The sequence below is a fragment of the Pipistrellus hanaki genome (assembly GCF_964339955.1).
Source record: "Pipistrellus hanaki genome assembly, chromosome: 12".
NCBI classification, from domain to species: domain Eukaryota; kingdom Metazoa; phylum Chordata; class Mammalia; order Chiroptera; family Vespertilionidae; genus Pipistrellus; species Pipistrellus hanaki.
In genome coordinates, this window is record NC_140514.1 from 11,390,437 (window position 1) to 11,410,626 (window position 20,190).

At 34.4% G+C, this 20,190-nt stretch overlaps 1 protein-coding gene across 7 annotated transcripts in view; it reads right to left on the reverse strand.

Annotated features, from left to right (window-relative positions):
• Window positions 1–20,190, reverse strand: part of BIRC6 (baculoviral IAP repeat containing 6) — a 152,699-nt gene that overhangs the window by 70,385 nt on the left and 62,124 nt on the right. For 5 of the 7 annotated variants that reach the window (XR_014796484.1, XM_084900640.1, XM_084900639.1 and 2 more), the window contains exons 24-37: window positions 17,719–17,906; window positions 16,593–16,952; window positions 16,245–16,347; window positions 13,472–13,686; window positions 13,092–13,300; window positions 12,189–12,535; window positions 11,398–11,617; window positions 10,824–10,957; window positions 9,939–10,076; window positions 8,261–8,388; window positions 4,272–4,403; window positions 2,073–2,288; window positions 1,286–1,469; window positions 514–669 (exon numbers count right to left, since the gene is read on the reverse strand). Coding sequence is in view for 6 of the 7 variants with exons in the window: in XM_084900640.1 (XP_084756766.1) it covers window positions 514–669; window positions 1,286–1,469; window positions 2,073–2,288; window positions 4,272–4,403; window positions 8,261–8,388; window positions 9,939–10,076; window positions 10,824–10,957; window positions 11,398–11,617; window positions 12,189–12,535; window positions 13,092–13,300; window positions 13,472–13,686; window positions 16,245–16,347; window positions 16,593–16,952; window positions 17,719–17,906 (2,730 nt within the window). In the remaining variant the exon portion in view is untranslated. The remainder of the gene's footprint in view (window positions 1–513; window positions 670–1,285; window positions 1,470–2,072; window positions 2,289–4,271; window positions 4,404–8,260; window positions 8,389–9,938; window positions 10,077–10,823; window positions 10,958–11,397; window positions 11,618–12,188; window positions 12,536–13,091; window positions 13,301–13,471; window positions 13,687–16,244; window positions 16,348–16,592; window positions 16,953–17,718; window positions 17,907–20,190) is intronic. The other 2 variants (XM_084900642.1, XM_084900641.1) reach the window with 1 other exon arrangement.

Sequence of the window (20,190 nt, forward strand, 5' to 3'; positions counted from 1 at the left end):
CTGGCATACATAGGGTATTAGTCTTAAAAAGTAGGGAGTATCCCACAAACAATTGTGCAGGCTAAGCTACAGTTACTTTTTTTAAAAGCAGGGGGGAAAGGGGAAGGGAGGGGAGGGGAGGGGAGGGAAGGGGAGGGGAGAGAGGAGAGGAGCAAATATATCCAAAAAGTGAGTCTTAAATCACCTTTAACCCTGTTTTCTTAACCATTGAACATCTTTAAGTTTTCTAGCTTGTAATTTCTTCAACACAGTCAAATCAAACCATATCAAAGTAACTAAGACATTATGAATAGATAGCATTTTATTACAAGCATTCATTCAGAGTCAGAGCAAAACATAATCATTAGGAAAATAACTGATACAGTTACTAAGGCCAAAAAGCCCTAACAGAAAAACAGAAAAATTAATTCTATACTTCACTAACATTCGTAATTTTGAAACATTTTCATTTAAAAAAAAAAAAAAAACATAACTAAAGGATATTTGAAATAAAACATAATACAAAGAATGTACCTGTTATATCATGTGTCAAAGGTTCATCTATAGTTTCCAGCAATTGCACTGAAGACTGTTGAAGGCAGTCATCAGATTCAGCAGCTGCTGCACCGACATCATCACTCACCGTTCCCTCCTCCATGGCTTCTGCAGCTACTGGCGCCAGCAATTCTCCTGTATGTAATGAAACAGTTCTAAGTGCTTGAATAATTTATAAATAGATATTCAAAACATATTAAAGCATATGTCTCCCTCCAGCTTAGAGAATGACAGCATGTATTCTCCACCAACTATATAAGATTCAGTGGCAAATGAGACCTCATGTACCTAAGGAAATACTAGGACCTATTGTATTACCTTTAATTTCTGAAAACTAAGTAAGTAGGAGAAAACACAAAATGTGTAACTCCCTTAATTCATCAAAACAACTTGATAAGAAAGGTACTAATTTTACATATGAAGATACTATTATTCTTATTTTATATATGAAGGCACAGAGATTACCTTCCCTCAAGGCCATAGAGAACTAGTAAGCAGTACACTGCTGGTATTAATAATGAGGCCAACAAACTCTAATATTCCAGTACACAATCTAACTCCTCCAAAAAGACTTCGAGTCATCACAAAAGTCAACGAAATTAAACAAAAGTAATTTGAACTGTTGCTATTGCTATAACATTAAAGAAATCTTTTATACTTTGGGGGTTTACAGTTCTCTTTAAAGGTTACTTAATAGAGCAATGACAAGCTAATTTTGACATACTCCTATGAAAAATAAATCCTGACAAACCTGCTAAAATATCTTGCAGCATACAAGTTAAGGAATACTGAGCCCAAGCACCACCCCAAGATATATCTCCTCTATTGAAGTCAGTTCCAACCAAAAGTAATAGCAGTCTTTCCAGTTGGGGTTCATTTACAATTTCACACAGATGGATGGTTGGCCTCGTGGCATTCGCAATACGTGCAAGAACCTGCAATACATTTTATAAAATCATACACTTAATGAGCAATTACACATGCTTTTTCCCCAAATCAAAGCATTGTAGTTTTCAATGAGATATGTATATGATGTTAAAATAATTGGCTAACACAGAATGAAAAAGAATGTAATTTCATGAGTCAAATATAAAATCTTGTTTAAAAAACTGGGATGAATAGTTAAAAATAATTTCTATGAACAATGAATATGCTTCAGGAAATTAAAACCCCCTCATTACTGCAATTTGGCATTTATTGGTATGTTTTCTATTTTAATTTTTTTAAAATTATTAAAATTATTTAAATAATTAAAATTATTTTTAAAAAGTATTTTTGAGATAGACATACCCAAATTATATACATTTCAAATCTACATTAACCAAGCTTTAACTAGATTAAAATATAAATCAGGTCTCCTAAGAAATCAGTGACAAAATATTTATTAAATATTTCAAGGCACAAAAAAATGCATAAAAGGAAAAACCAATAAAAGCACCATAACTTCTCTTAATTAAAAATTAAAAACTGCATTTTTCCTAATTCTTTTCATACCCTATAAATCTATAATTATAAATTATGCCTATTAGTTTACTTACCTTACAAACAAATAATAAAAGGTCTGCATGACATGTAAAGTCCATGGAGAGGAGAAACAGGACAAGTTTTTGGACTACTGAAATACAGCGTTCATGAGCCAAGGTAAACGGAAGTGGTTCTATCTCTGGACTTTCTTTGGTTGTTGTAACTTCTGTGTCTAAATTGGAACGAGACCATTCTGCTGTCCGACGTAACCGAATTAAATCCTTAAAGTGCTGTACACAGAAATTGATAATATTTAAATCAGTATCTATTGAATGGGAATTCTTTCAGTAGAAATATATTTATACTACAGGCCAGGTGCACGGGTTCATACACAGCTGGGGTCCCTTGGCATGGCCTGTGGGGAACAGTGGATCTCCACACCGCTGCAGCCCGGCCTCACCCACTAGCTTGTCAGGCTCCAGCCCCCTGTCCACATCTATCTTGAACAGCACAACGTAGTGCACGAAGCAGCAGGATGCCGGGGAGGAGCCAGAGCCCAGGCTGGGTGCTGCACCACTCCTGCGGGAGAAGCTCCCTTGGCCTGACCTGCATGGATCAGTGGACCTCTGCACCTCCACAGCCCGACCTTACCCACCAGCTCATAGGGGGTGGGAGGGAGAAGCGCACAGGGGGAATATCCCTTGGAGAGGCTTGTGCCGGTGAGGGTGAAGAGCGGTGTCTGGCGCCTATTGGTCAGCTGAGCAGTGCTCCTAATGTGGAAGCACCCTCACCACCGGGGGCAGCTCCTGCATTGAGCGTCTGCTGCCCTCATATTAGGTCTAGTAATAATTAATGTCGTTTTCTAATACTTTTTTTTAAATCGAATTTATTTAAACAATACAACAAAATTTATCAACAATATAGTTGCTGTTGTTTTCTACTACTTGTGCCCAACGCTCAGGAAGCATTTTAATTCCTCTGTTGTAAAATTCTTGTGATTTTGATGCAAAAAATTCGGTCAATGCATTTTTGAGGCATTCTTCATTATTAAATTTTTTTCCAAGAAGAAAGTTTTGCAAAGAACGAAACAAATGGTAATCGGAAGGGGCAATATCAGGAGAATATGCAGGTTGAGGGAGAACTTCCCATTCCAACTGGCGCAGTTTTTCAGCAGTGATTCTTGCAGTATGCGGTCGTGCGTTATCGTGGTGAAGAATTACGCCCTTCCGATTAATCAGCGCGGGTTCTTTTTCTCTTAAAGCTTGGGCTAACCTTTCCAATTGGGCACTATACACTGCACTTGTAATGGTTTGGTTAGATGGTAAAAGTTCATAATGAAGAATTCCTTTAAAATTCCACCAAACACACAACATCACTTTTTTCGCATGCAAGTCAGGTTTTGGCGTGGGCTGCGGAGCCTCATTTTTGTCCAACCATTGAGGCCGCCTTTTCAAATTAACATACAGCACCCATTCTTCATCTCCGGTAACAATTTGCTCTAAAAACGGCAAACGGTTTTGACGAGAGAGGAGCCAACTGCAAATTGTGACTCTTTGATTACGGTTGTTGTCGGTCAACTCATGAGGAACCCATTTTCCAAACTTTTGGACTTTGCCAAGTGCACGCAATTGATTGGAAATTGTTTTTTGTGAACAATTTAAAGTTGTCGCAAGCTCTTGTTGGGTAATTTGAGGATTTTGCACCAAAAGAGCTTGAAGAGCTTCTTGATCAAAATTGGACACACGGCCTCGACCACTCTTGTCATCTAACGAAAAATTTCCCTCGCGAAATTTCTCAAACCAACGCTGGCATTTTCTGGAGCTAACTGCATCTTGACCAAGAGCACTACAGATGTTTTTTGCAGCCTCACTTGCTTTTCTTCCTAATTGGAACTCGTAAAGCATGCAGTGCCGAATATGCTCTTCATCCGCCATCTTCTTAGCCCTAGTTTTGCAACAAAAACCAAACCAAACACAAACTTTTTCAAGCAAAACTTGTTAATTGCACTTCACACGTTCTGTAGATACCACGTGTTTGAAGGTTATGTCAATACAAGTCAACGCCAAGCAAGATTTTAAACGAATGTTTAAAAACGACATTAATTATTACTAGACCCGATAGTCAACGCACATTATAACTACCGGCTGGTCATGCGGTCTTCCAGTCGCTTAGGGTTTTACATATATAGATACTTATCTATTCTAATAATTTGAAATAATAAAAGGGAAAATAACTTTTCTAAGATAATTACATTTAAAATTTAAAAATTATACCTTTGAAGTAGCCTGCTTTAGTTTTGCTTGCTCTACCAGAAGTTTATATGATGATCCTTTGTTACTCTGTATTTTTTCTTTTTCCATCTGTTCCACCAAAGCCTTCTGTTTTGCTTTTAGTAGGTTAAGTTGCTTTAAAAAAAAAAAAAAAGAATACTGTTAAGATACCAATGTTAAAAACAACAAAATAAATATTATATCCTCACAGAATTCATACATCAAACTAATGGAATTATTACAAATGTTACCTAGTTGCTGACCTGCACTATATAGTTAGGCCCAACTACCATGGTTGCGCCTATACTGAACATACCCAGAACTTACTTTTCTTGCCATTATTCCCTAAATAATATAACAACTATTTGCACAGCATTTACATTGTATTAGGTATTATACGTACTCTAGAGATAATTTAAAGTATTCAGGCAAATGGAGGTTATATGAAAATACTATGCCGTTTTATCTAAGTGCCAAGCATATGCAAATTTGGGTATCTGCAGGGTGCTAGAACCAGTACCTGTGGATACCAAGGGACGGTTATAACTCCCCGAAAGGCCTAATTTTTACTACGTTGCTCATTTTAAAAACAACAACAATAAAAAGAAAAATCATGTTTCTAAGTCCCAGTAAGATCTTTCCATTTAATAATGAAAAAAAATGATCAATTCATTATCTTATGAGAGAAGGGAAATAACCAGAAAATTTTTTCATATAAGCAATTGAGACTATTAGACTTTTCTTTAAATAAAAGAAAAATTATTTTTAAATATATGGGAAAATATTTTGGACAATTTTTTTTTAGTTTTGCTTTATGGGAATCTCGCTCAAGAACAGTATATTTTTGGTATGCATATGTATTCACTAATTAAAATTTTTATTGAGATTACAGTAGATTCATATGCAGTTGTAGGAAATAATACAGATATCTCTTAGGCACTTCACTGAAATTCCCCAATGATAATGTTTTACAAAATATAGTATTAAAAAAAAAAATCACAACTAGGTAAGGACAATGTTACAATTCACCAAACTTATTCAGATTTCTCCAGTTTCAATTGTATTCATTTGTGTGTGTGTGTGTGTGTGTGTGTGTGTGTGTGTGTTTTCATTGGATACAATTCTAAACATATGTTAGTTCATGTGTCTATCATCACTACAGTTAATACTGAACCGTTGTTATCACCACAGGTTCCCTTATGTTCTTCTTTGTTGCCCACCTACTATCCTCAAACCAATTTGCATCGTCTGTAATCCCTGGCAACCACTAGTTGGCAGTACTGAACAAACAGACCAAAAGGGGGGTAATATCTCTGCCCAGAAAGACCTTAAAAACCTATTGAATGCCTTAACCACTTCCTCATATAGCCATATATATGCAGAACAATACTCTTAAGTAGAAAATCACTAGAAAGTTACAGTCATAATTACAAAAATGTTATTATCATATTATAAATAAATGCCAACTTGGCTGTTATACCATTACCAAAATTTATCCCAAATTAAAACCAGCCATTTACATACATTAATCAATACATATTATGTAAATGTAAAAACTATTACAAATCACTATTTTCAATTGTTCCAAGAGCTCTATAGTTAACATGTGCAATTACACTCAAGAAAAAAATATAACTTATAATTTATTTTGAAACAACCACAATCTTAGTAATTTAAATTACTGTATAAAGACATTTTTCCCCAAACTATTTGAGGATAAGTTTTGCAACCTGATGACCAATCAATCCTGAACACTTTAGTGTGTAATTCATATAAACAATAACCTTCTTCCACAAACTATAATAGAACCATCAAAATCAGAGATGCAATATTGATGCATTATTACCACTACTCCTCAAACCCCATTTTTAGTATTGCCAATTGTCCAATAATGTCCTTCACACTAAAAAATAAAATGCAGTAGTACTATTTTACTAAGAAAAAAAATCTACTGAACTATAAGTTTATTTTCTATTTTCATATCCTAAATTAAATGCAGCCAGCATAAACATTAAGTGACCAATAAATTTTATCTATATTTGAAAAAATGCAAATTTGTACCACTAAAAATTAGTTGCGTTTCAAAAAGAGTTGAGAGAAAAAGCTTCAGCCCTGGCTAGTTGAAGCATTGCCCTGATATGCCAAGGATGCAGGTTCGATCCCCAGTCAATAATTATTTAAATAAGAAAAGAAAAAGCTTCACATCATCTTTCTTGTAAAAGATCAAATAGTTTGCTCATAGCTGAAAAACTTAGAAGTGAAAATAAACAAGCTGGTGCTAAGTCATGTTTTTTATAAAAAGCCCAAAGCTTTCACAAGCTTGCCATATCCTAAGGGTTTCAAATAAAATGTCATTTCATCTTAAATCAATTACACAAATATTACTGACAACACACTAGTTTTATATACCAAGTATCAAGGACATAGCACCTTGATATAAGAGAAAGAGGAAGACACTTCCAAAAATAACTGTAGCCCTGGCCAATGTTGCTCAGTTGGCTGGGCATTGTCTCATGCACTGAAAGGTTGCTGGTTTGATTCCCAGTCAAGGCACATGTCCAGAGTTTCAGGCTCAATTCCCAGTAGGGGGCATGCATGAGATGTTCCTTTTCACATTGGTCTCTCTCTCTTTCTCTCACTCCCCTATCTAAAAGTCAACTTAAAAATCTTTTTTTTTTAAGTAATTATATAAAGTACAGCATCATAAGAATCTAAGGTCAGCTATAAACTCACTTCCACGAAGTGAAATGCACATTAATAAATTTATGCTTAATTTTCAAGAGAAGTCATGGAACCAATTGAGATCAAAACCACAAGAAGCCACAGAGGGCCTGCAATAAAATCACATCCTAACATATATGGATGGGCAAAAGTAGGTTAATAATAATAATTTATTAATAGTAACAAGAAGAAACTCGAGTTTCACGGACTCACAACTGTAAACCTACTACTTTTGCACACCCCATATACCTTCTATAAAAGAAAAAGTGAGTTTATGTGTTCACAAGCATTTGCAGTGAAGAAGCAGAGATCTATTTATATTTTAAAGAAAAACGATTAAAGAATAAACCAAAAACTAAAGGTTTCATCATCAGGAAAGTGGAAAAACAGATTTTGGAACATTTCAAAAATGAAATAGTAGTAATGAATAAAAAAGAACCACTAATACACTCAATAATATAGATAAATCTCAAAAATATCATTTTGAGCAAAAGAGGCCAAGAATTAAAGAACACACACTCTGCATGATTCCAAATAGTACTGTAAGAAATCATTTACTCAGTGAAATGTTCAAATCTCATGTTCACAAAATAAAAGAATCCCTATAAAAACATATAATGCTCATGAAAGGAAAAAATATAAGACACACGAGGAAATATTGTATGTAATACTATCCTAATTCAGAAATCAGAAAAGACCTGAAAAATAAGTTATCTATGAGAAAGAATAAAGTATGTTCTTTGGAGGGAAAATAAAACAAGACAAAACAGCACAACCAAAATTCTGAATCAGAAAACTAGTCCAGGAACTCAAAGTAACTAGACCAAAATTCAAACCTGAAAGTTAGACAGAGGGTCATGTAATAGATGCTCTGAAGCCATGTTAAGAAAGTTAACCTTCATTAGAAGGTCAACTGCAAGAAACTAAGAATTTGAGGAGTGAGATAATCCAATGATTGGGTTTTTTTTTCAAAGAACTCTTTAGGGGCAGCATGAAAAACAGATTAGAACAAAGGCAGAGAGCAAAGGATAATGAAGGCCTCACTTAAAGTGGTAGTAAAGAGAGACAAGAAGAGGTAGTCAGTTTAAAGACATCACCAAAAATCTGTAAACTACATATTGTTGCAATCTTACAAATAAGGAAATACAGTCTCAAAGTGTTAGTACTTTGCTTATTTAGCTCTTCACTTGCCATACCTAATGCAAGTGTATCCCATGCAACTTGTAAAACAATGTTCTCAAACATTAAAATAAGAAAGTATTAAAAATTACCTGTTTATGATGAACTAGCTGCTTTCTGATTTTCCTGGAATATAATCTGTCCAGGCTACTGCTGCCTTTGGAAGACCTGTGTATGTTCTGAGTATGCAGATTATTGTTAATAAAACTCCACTGGTTACCTAGAGGGCAAGGAAAAGTTTTATTAATAATACTGTTCAATGTAATTTTAAAGTACTTTTGATACCCAGTAAACACAAAATTATAAGTATGTCAATCATGACAAAGCAGTTTTAAAAATTAAGAAAATCACTGTAAAGAAATTGCTAAGAATTTTACACTGGAAAGGTTAATCTAAACCCTAATTGACTATAAAAACCAGAGTTCTTAACCTAATCCTTCCAGATAATAGCCAACTTTATCAGCAATTAAGAGTAATCTCCGTACAATACAACTGTGAAAATGTCACTCAAATCAAACAAGAACAAATACTTAATACTGCCTAAATTTCAAACTCCTATGCTTTTGTGCAGGTCCCCCAAAAATGGTACGCAATAATTTGACATAATGACTGCAAAAATAAGATTGAGTAATTCAAGTATCATGCTGCATAGTTCTACTTATTCTCATTTTTTTTCTATGTATCCAGGCAATTCTTTGTGTCATTCTTCTGCTCGACTCAGGCTTATTCCGACACTTAACCAATTATTTGTTTATTTGAATAACCTAAAGACATCTTTTTTGATTCTCTACTATCCGTTTGTCAAGTCAGTATAAATTCTTAAAATCGTAAAAAAAAGTCTTCCACTGATGTATTTCCATAATCTCTAAATGATATAAATAACAACTTAAGACATTCAATATTCCAACTTCATATTATAGCCTTGTTTGTTTTACATCTAATCCTAAAACTGAGTAAACTGACCACTAACATACAGTATTTGTTCAAAAAATAAATATCTAGACAAATTCTTTATACATGAAAAGAATCCCCCATCCTCTTCCCAAACATAATGTACACCATAATCAATTGATTCACCTATAAAACACTCCAGGGGATTTTTTTTTTTTAATACTAGGAACCTGACAATGTTTAAAATTTCAAATTTTATGGCACTTGTTAGCTAAATGCAACTATTTCAAATAGCTTCATTTTTATAACGTTTTAACTTGGAAGAGGAGAAGAAAACAATTCATCTCGCAATTTGATTTCCCTTCATTTTAAAAAGTTGCCTCAAGACTATGAAGAACGATTACAACAAAAATCTCAGAATTTCTAGAAGTATAAAAGCCAATTGTAATTAATTAATAGAACTGTACTTTATAATGGTAAATGAAATGACACTATATTAAAGTAACATAAAGCAAAAGAAGTCTTCACATATTTCCTTTTTTTAAACTTCACATATATATGTGTATATAAATATATATATATACATATATATAAATATACATATATATGTTGTTGTTATTATAAACTGGTTAAATGGGTATGGGGGAAACCTCAATGAAAAACATAATTGTATTTAGAAACCAAAGTCAGGTTCAAACAAGAGGTTTGTCCATAATGTTCTTCAAAAATGAATTCTATCCTTACAAAGATTCCTGGTAAAGAAAATTCATATTTTACATAAATTTCATACAGCTGGAATCTCTGAGCCAATAAATAGTTGTGGAACAACAGTGAGTCTCTCAAAAACCCCATCAATAGATTATTAAAAATTTCTCATACCTGTCATAAACCTCTCCCTGTCTTTACCATTCAACGGCTTCTTTGCAGCTGCTGCTTCATCTTCAACAGTTGACACATAATCCAGCAACCTGGACACCAGCATAACAACCCAACTGATCATGGGAATATCTAGTACCCCTATATAGAGATGGGAGGTTAAAATATAATCAGGGGACTCTAAAAGTCCTAATGTTGTCAAATAAAATAATTATGAGATAAAACATCTTATAAATCTAAAACATACCATATCACTACTAATACTTAATATTTATTTATAATAAGCCTCAAAACTGGAACTTAAGACCACAAATCAAGGAACGAATTGATTGTAATGGAAAACATTGCTTCATGGTACAAAAATAGAATCTTAAATATAGGTTGAATATAAAAAATAAATTGTAAACTAGCCAACAAGACATAAGATAATATCCTTAGACTTACAGGTGACTAAAATAAAAAAATCTCTCAACTTACGATTAATAAAGTTATAAAATTGCCTCAAGACTATGAAGAAAATCAAATGTTCTCTAAGAATTTTATTTCAATAAAATTTTCTCCCTCAAATGAAATTTATTTTCAATGACCACAAAAGCAATGGTACTTTAAACCTTAAACTTAAGAAAGCTTGATTTTAGTTATGACAGTATAGAAGATACACATTATAATAGTTTCCAAGTTCAAATTCAAATAATGAAAAGATTGAAAAAGCAGGGACTATATGGAAGTCAAACACATGAAGGCTGGACATCTAAAAAAATCTACATTATAAAAATAGTAACAAAATGTGCAATATTGAATATTTTTTAAAGAAGGTTAGCCTATCTAATTTCTAAGGCAATATTTACAGGAATCTTATGTTTCTACTAAAGATAACTTTTTAAATACCGTCTGTTCTCCGGTGCATGGGTAACTGTGGCTGAAGAGGTGACAATAAATTATCCAACAGATTAAGTAAGCTTTCTAATACTCCACTATTACTAAGTGATCTTTGACCAATGCAGGAAAGTAACATGAAGACCCTAAAAAGAAGATAGAAATAAAATAGTCATCATGATTCAATTTAATTAATTCAAAAAATATTTACATTGAAATTTAAGAATAATGATAGAATATTTGGTTCTAAGCAAGCTCTCTCTATATATAATATTAGTTACCTTTATCAAACTATTGATTGTATTTTCTAACTTTAACCACAAGAAATCAGGTAGTGGGAAGTGGTCCCAGATTAGAGAGGGAGCAGGCTGGGCTGAGGGACACACAACCTGTGCACAAATTTCATACACCAGGCCTCTAGTCATGTATAATCTTCAATATGCTCTTCAGTGGGCATGCTCCATCCTCTGAATAGACATACATGCTTCATTTTTCTATTCAGTATCAACATACAGATTACAAAATCTGAACACAGACCATGATAAGCATAAATCATTAATAGCAAGTCCAATATTGTCTGACCTACCTATCCTGTGGAAAGATGAGAAGCTGTTCGGAATTGTACAGTTCCTGAAGAACATTAGAGAGAAACTGACCCCACCATCTTTCACCACCACAGAGTTGAACAAGTAGAAGACCAGTATGTAACCGTATTTTTGGGGTTCCACTGATGCACAAATGTTTAAAAAGTTCTTCACAGGCCTGGGCATGAAACGTGCTCTGCAAAACTGCAGGAACTGAGTGTCCTATTATAAAAAAGAAAACAGTAAAATTTCCCATTTAAGTGTATGCTATGATATCAAGATTAGCATGCCTAGAAATGCTTTCTTCTTTACCAGCAATCAATACACAATTATATTATCTTAATAGGTAGGATTTCAATTGCTAAATACTTGAGGAAGGGAAGAGTTCGCATTTAGATCCATTAAATTTCTTATATGTGGAATGGATAAACCAGATGGCTGTGTATGTGTGTTTGCATGTGCATCAGTAAAAACAAAATATAGCTTTTGGACAGCTCTATAATAGATTAACAACTATTAAGTTTTCCCTGTTGCACATTTAAACAATATTTATTATTTTGCCGGTAACGCGATGTGGCACATCAATGGCAGAGAGTCAAGAAAAAAAAGTAGTCCAAAAAAATCCATTAAAAAAAATACAGGGGGAAATGAATTAATCTAAAGAACAGATTTCATCTTCACATTAGAATGGATATCATAATTAACACTACCAGGAAATATCAAGGCAACAATATAATACTCAACTAGATCACAAATATTCCCAGTCTTTAAAATACTTAAGGAAAATACAAACCATTGGAAGAGTGAAGAAGGCTTAGCAAAGTGTCCAATAAGTATCTGATGATAGTCCGTAATTGCTCTGTGGAAGACGTCTGAATTAAATCTCTTGGATTTGATGTTTCATTCAACATCTTCCTACTTGCACCTAGAGCTACTCTGAGCCTCTGCACTGCATTGTGAGCCAAATTAAGTTGAAGCTGTAGCTGAATACAGTCCTGATAGGAGGAGAAAACTCTGCTGTCTTCCTCAACTGCCTTATCTGGCTTCCGCAAGAAGTACTGTGCATTGTTAGCACTGTTGAGAGGAGGAAGATCTATACTTTGCAAAAGAGTTTCTAGTCGATGACAAGCTAAATTATACCTGTAAGTAAAAACAATTGAACAGAATCATTCTTACAATGTTCTTTAATGTACATTTATGAATATACACTAAAATTTAAATTTCTAAAGCATGTTAACACAACAATTTAAACAATCATTTGTTAAGTACTACACAGAGCCAATTATTTAATTGCAATATATCAATGTATTAAAATTATTGTAACATACTAATACCTTACTTCCTTCTGCTCTTTTCTATACATTTATGAAAAGACATTATTTGAAAAATATATGCAAGGGATTATACAAAATATAATGGTTTGTCCTAGCCAGTTTGGCTCCGTGGATAGACTGTCGGCCCGTGGACTGAAGGGTCCTGGATTCAATTCCAGTGAAGGGCACATGCCCAGGTTGCCAGCACAATCCCCAGCAGGGGGTGTGCAGGAGGCAAGTGATTAATGATTCTCTGATCACTGATGTTTCTCTGTCTCTCCATCTCCTTTCCTCTCTGAAATCAATAAAAATATTTATATATATATATATATATATATATATGATTTCAATAAGACTAAAATATTCTGCAATTTTCTAACAACCTGCACTGTATATCCTCCTGTAGAGCAATCATCATTGCTAAATGCTGGTCAATTTCGGGCTGGTTTGCAGATTCTCCTTCTCCCCTGAGAGGATCATGCATTAACTTCAGTTCACTCTCCCAAGACAAGATGTAGGTATGGCCGTAGTAAAATCCTAATGGGATTTTGGCTCTGGCATTTGTACTTCCATAACGTCCAATGACAGTGATCTGAAATGAAAAATATACATATATACACTCACCTTCAACAACAGAAATCTGAGTAATGTACTTAAAATTTTGATATAGTTATACATTTTAATTATATGTCTGAGTATTTTTCATAATTTATCAGAAACATAGAAAATGTATCAATTACATCACTTTCTTGAAGTTCTTTACCTTCATGAATCTGCACACTGGAGGTGGTATCAAGTCATGAAGAATTAGTGAATGGGTGCTTATATCAGTTGCTACTACCAATCGCCTCCCATCCACCTCTTCTCCTAATGTCCAAATGTCAATTGACAAGGAGGCCAAGTCTCCACAAGTGGGAATCAATACATCAGTCAACAGTATTGGTCTGCCAAAATCCAAGGTCACAAACCTTCTTGCTCCTATGAGACAGAGAAAAAGCAACAGCAATTGATCAAAAATACCATATATCAATTAACCAAAAGATATACTATAAAAGTTCTTAAAAAAATAAATTAACTTAAATACAAATAAATGAGAAGTTAATATTTCCATTCAAAAAATACCTGAAACCTCAATCTATGTTACTTTGAACACCAAGACTAAAATTAAAAATAAATAAACAAACAAACAAACAAACAAACAAACAAACCCTATCTGGTTTGGCTCAGTGGATAGAGCGTCAGCTGGGAACTGAAGGGTCCCAGATTCAACTCCAGTCAAGGGTAAATTCTGGGGTTGCAGGCTCAATCCCCATTGGGGAACATGCAAGAGGCAGCCAATCAGTGATATTCTCTCATCACTGATGTTTCTCTCTCTCCCTCTCTGTTGCTCTCTGAAATAAAAATATATTTTTTTAAAAAAATATATATATATATACACACAATAGTAAGTTGTTACTATAAAGGCGATCAACTATACATAAATACTTAATTTTAAAACATCAGACCAAAAAAATAAGATATAGATTAATTCTATAAAGTGCCTATCTATTCTTCTTTCAACTAGTGGGTCTTTCTTTAAAAAGTTCACAACTAGATGTATATCACATTGTAACACTTGATTTTTGTTTCCTTAAGCTTTGTTTCACTTCTTACAGAGTTACATCTTACATTGGGGATAAAATACAAGGTAAAATTATAAGGCTGAAATAACATGTAGTTATTACTATCACTAAAAAAAGCCCTTAGCAAGGTCCTATAATGGACAGATACAGCTTATCTAAAACATTGTTTCCCCCCCGCCAGTCCTGACACACCCCTGTTTTTTAGCTACTCAGCATGAGATGCTTACACTAAGGAAAGGCAAAAATGATCTGAAAGGAAAGGAAGAGCAGATTTGCATCACTCATCTCACACACTTCAGGTTTAGACTCAATTAGTGAAACACGAAGCAGAGTCATTAATAACACTTTAGTTCTTTTTACTTCTTATTGGTCTGGAGTGAGGGGCAGCTAGTAATCTGTACTCCTATTACAGTAAAGAAACCCAAGTAAATAAACCCAACTAGAGCGATCCTCAATGGAGCTAGTTTAAAAGAAAGCAGGCAGTTACCAATACTTTCCTAAACAGGAAAACTATTGAACCACACACACACACACAAATTCCCCTCCCTAGGTTTAGTCCCCAATGTCAATTCCATAGATTAAAAAAAGCAAATCAAAGTGTAAACTACTGCTCACATTTTGTAAGACTGCATAAGAAACTACGGATTAAATATTATATACACTAACATTGTTACCAATAAATGATTAATTGGCAGAAAACACGATTTCAACTTTTGCTATTTAAACAAACAAAAAAAAAAACTCTCTTCCAAAGAGAATAAATATGCAATAGAGTAAATAAGGTTCAACTGTTGCTATAATGAAAAGTTACACAGGCCCTGGATTGTTTAGCTCAGTGGATAGAGCATCGGCCTGAGGACCAAAGGGTCCCAGGTTTGACTCCCTGACACCTCGGTTGCAGGATCCTCCCCAGCCCAGGCCATGGTCAGGGTGTGTGCAGGAGGCAACCAATCAATGTGTATCTCTGACAATATTTCTCTGTCTCTTTCCCACTTCCTTCCACTCTCTCTAAAAATCAATGGAAAAGTATCTTCAGGTGAGGATTAAAATAAATAAACAAAAAAAAGTGACACAATATGCAATATATTCATGTACTGCCTCCTATAAAACATACTTAAGGATTCTGTTGAATTCCACTGCTGCTCAAACCGAAAAAATAATTGGTAGGATTATAAGGTAAAAATTGCCTATAGCTTATTAGTAAACATGATCTAATTGAAACCACCTATCAGGATCACGGGTCTCTACCATTAAAGCAGGGTATACACTTAGTTAAAATTTCAATTATCCAGAGACTATTAAGTGTTATTAATCTTACTTGGTTGTTATAATCTGCAGTAAATCTTTCTGCTATTCTCAAGAAATGGTCCCAATAACAGAATGTTAGTCTTAGAAATACTACTTCTTTAAGTATAATTTCTACTGTAATGCTATTTAAGCAGCTACATTGAAGGCAAATATTTGTTTATAGTTCAACAGGCAAGATTCATTGGGGGGAAAAATCAAATCCATTGGTTAGTAACCTAGGGGTGTCGAACTCAATCAGAGAAGGGGCCAAAATCTAAAATCCAGCCTAAATCGCGGGCCGAATGGTTTACTGAACAGTCATAAACTGACAATGTCATAAACTGACAGCGGAGTGCAGTGATGACAGCGCGGTGCGGGCCACATTGCAAGGCCTGGCGGGCTGGATTTGGACCGCGGGCCTTGTGTTTGACACATGTGGGTTAGACAGAAGTAGTGAACCTATTCTGCAGCATTGTTCCCTTCAATTGGGTAAGCACATATCTTGGGTCGTTGATAAAGGATACTTACTCAAGAACAAATGTATTTGTAAAGAAAAATCAAACTACAGAATATTACGTCTTCAAAACCCAACAGACTATGCAAGAAAAATATTAAGAAAAAGATTACCTGAATGCATTCGTTCGATAATAATGGACTGGTGAGGCGGAGGTTGAAGAAAATGTGAAGCATGAGAAATTGCAAGGGCTAGACCAGAACCACCAAGCGGATTCTAGAAAAAAAAAAAAGTACACCTCTATATTGATATTATTCTTGCTCTAGAAAAACTAGTAACCATAACATCAAAATAACAGGTTTCACTATCTAATATACGTTCTATAATATTTTATTAAAAACAATCAAATTTGCTGTATTAAGTTGGTAAAATAAAATTTTGCTTTCTATTATAAAATTAGCATGTATTTCAGTTATTTTTAACTGTCTAAGCAAATACCTATTTAAAATATAATACTTTACCACTCTGGACTTGTTGGAATTTTTGTTATGTGCAGCAAGATTGACTGCTGGGGGGTCAATAACTGAGCCTGGGAAAAGTTGTGCAAGTTCAGCGTTAATCACAACGGAAACCGCTTCATTAGGTGGTGTGAGCGGTGGAGTCATAAAAAGTGGCGTTGTTTTTGGAGTGGGTGGAATAACATCAGATGGGTGAATGAAGAATCCAGGGGCTGCCACTGGGTTGGAAGGCACAGAGCTGTGAACAGAACCACCGGCTGCTGCTACTGCTGCCGCCGCCGCTGCTGACGTTGCTGCTGCGGCTGAGGCTGCCGCCGCCGCTGCGGCTGTTGTCTGATGTAACTTGGCTTCCAGCTTTGCCTTCTGTAAAAAAAGGAAAAGCAACACATATAGACTAACCCTGCCCCCCCAATACTACATGGATATATAGGATGAAGATAAACATGAATAACTATATCCTAGGTAAATAAAAATGAAATGAAATAAAAAAAGTGCACAACAGATATAAGGGGTATTTCTTTGCTATGTATATTTCACTCAAAATCTGCTATGAAATTTCCTGAGCATTTGGGAACTAGGACTTTCTCATATCAAACATGGCAAAGAAGAAGAAAAATAAGAAAACAAAGTTCTCCTAAAAACAAAATATTAACAGGAAATGGACTCTCATATGTTACCTAACCTGGTACAATTTGTCACCTGGAATTGTATATGCTATTTTTAAATCATGATGAAATCTCCAAAACATGTCATTATTACTAAATTTTAAATCATGCTCATTTGACTGGACTTTAAAATATTATTTTAGATTCTTCAATCCATATAAGTAGCAAATGGTAACTACAATGTTTGACCAATAGTGGTGAAACATATGTAAGAATGGATTTTACATAAAGATTGCAAAAAAAATCATCAACTATATTACCTAAGTTGTATATCAAATAACATGTATTTATATTATTTTTTTATTTACGCATATCACAAAAACTTTACCTCAATTTTTGTAGAAAATGCTTAGTTCAGATCAGCCAACCTACTTTCCTTTATGAAAATAATGGTCATTTTACAGTACTTTTTCAGCTTTTGAAGTTTAGAGACAGCATGAACAAAGAGCCAAATGGTCTCCAACCTGTTGCTGAAGCTTCAAAAGCTGCTGCTGTTTCTCTTGCAGCACCTGTAGCTGTTGCTCGGCTGAAGCCATTGCATGAGAGAGAGACTGCAAAGCTACCTGGGCTGCTGAACTCAGGGCTGTCGAAGCTTCCCCAACTGTCCCCGTTGATAGTCCACCTACTGCAGGAGTAACCCCGAAGGAACTCACTGGCATGAGACAAGGGGGGAAAAATCAGGATGAAGAAAAGGTTCACAGAGAAACACATTCAAAGTACTATACTATTATGACACTAAAACTAGTTAATTTTCACTTTGAAAGACAGAAATCTAGAGAGTATAAATAAGGAAATCTTAATATTAAAAATCTATTTATAATAATACTATTCAAGTTTAAGTGATCCAGGAATGACTTCAAAGTCAAATAAAAATTAATCCGTATACATTTATTTTTAAATATTTTCAATATAGTCTCTAACAAGAGAAAAAGAAGGACCCAGCAATTTCACTTCTGGGTATTTATACAAAGAAACCCAAAACACCCAATCAAAAAGAGATATGCACACATATGGTCACTGCAACATTATTTACAATTAGCCAAGATATGGAGGCAACCTAAGTAACCATCAGCAGATTAATAAAATAGTGCATATATACAATGGAATATGATTCAGCCACAAAAAAATAAAATCTTTTTTTAAGTATATTTTTAATTGATTTTTTACAGAGAGGACGAGAGAAGGATAGAGAGTTAGAAACATCGATGAGAGAGAAACATCAATCAGCTGCCTCCTGCACACACCACACTGGGTATGTGCCCAAACTAAGTTACATGCCCTTGACCGGAATCGAACCTGGGATCCTTCGGTCCGCAGGCCAACACTCTTATCCACTGAGCCAAATTAAGGCAGGCAGAGAAAGATAAGTATCACATGATCTACTCATTTGTGGAATATAATGATGAACAAAAATAGATCCAGAGACAGAGAAACATCAATCAGAATGTCAAACCTCAGAAAAGGTAGGGGAAAGTTTGGGTAATGGGGAGAGATCAACCAAAGGATTTATATGCATGCATATGAGCCTAATCAAGGGACATGGAAATCAGGAGGTGTGGGGGCATAAATGGGAGGTGAGGGTAATGGGGGAATAAGGACACATATGTAATACCTTAATCAATAAAGAAAAAAATTTTAAAGAGAAAAAATAGAATAAAATGATGCCATTTGCAACTACATGGATAGACCTAGACAGTTTTATGCTAAATAAAATAACTCTGACAAAAACAGATAAATGCCAGATGATTTCACTCGTATGTGAAATATATACTAAAAAAAAAAAAAAAAAAGCAGAACAAGAAATACAGAGAACATTTTGACCATTGCCAGATGAAAGGTGCTTTAGGGAAATGGGTGAAAAGAAATTAAGAACAAATAGGTAATTACAGAATAGTCACAGGAATGTAAAGTGCAGCATAGGAAATACAGTCAATAATATTGTATGCCCAAACCGGTTTGGCTCAGTGGATAGAGCATCAGCCTGCAAACTAAAAGGTCCTGGGTTCGATTCCAGTCCAGGGCATGGTGCCTTGGTTGCGGGCGCATCCCCAGAGGATGTGCAGGATGCAGCTGATCAATGTCTCTCTTTCATTGATGTTTCTAACTCTCTATCCTTCTCTCTTCCTCTCTGTAAAAAATCAACAAAATATATTTTTTAAATAAATAAATAATATTGTAATAACCATGTACAGTGTCAGGTGGATACTAGATTTAAACAGGGTGATGACTTCCTACGTTATATAAATGTCTAATCACTGGGTTGTATATCTGAAATTAATATAGTATTGTATGTCAACTATAATTGATAAGTAAAAAATTATTTTAAAAAAATATTTTCAAAAAAATATTTTCAGCATGAAAACTTCATTTAATATAGCTTAAATGAAAATAAAAAATGAGAGTGGCCTCGTCAGACAATTTGAACATAAGAAATTTGCTTTACAAAGGTTTCTTAAAAGCAACAATACTTCCTTCTCCCTCCAGACCAAAAAAGCTTATCATTTTAAAGCACAACCTAGACAGAGTCTGGTTTGCACAGAATATGTAAACCAGTTTCCTACATAAGCTCCCAGAACACTAATATAGAGAGAGGAGTGTCCAAGTCACAAATAGTAGGGCCCATACATCTTACTCATGAATATTACTATCATTAAAGGTCTTATAAAGTCCTACAAGTTAAAAAATTTCTTTGACTTTTCCACTTCGCTATTATTCAAATATAGATTATAACAGAACTATTTTCAAATTAAATATGGATGGAAATAAATATTTTTGGAAAACTTTCAAAAAAGCGGGGATAAAAATAACTTCACAACTTAATCAAAGAGGTCATCACAAAACAAGAAATAAAGGCCAAGTCTAATCAACAGCATTAATACTTATTTTAACAGGCCTTTACTAGAAAGTTATATTGGGGAAAGACAATTGCTACAATA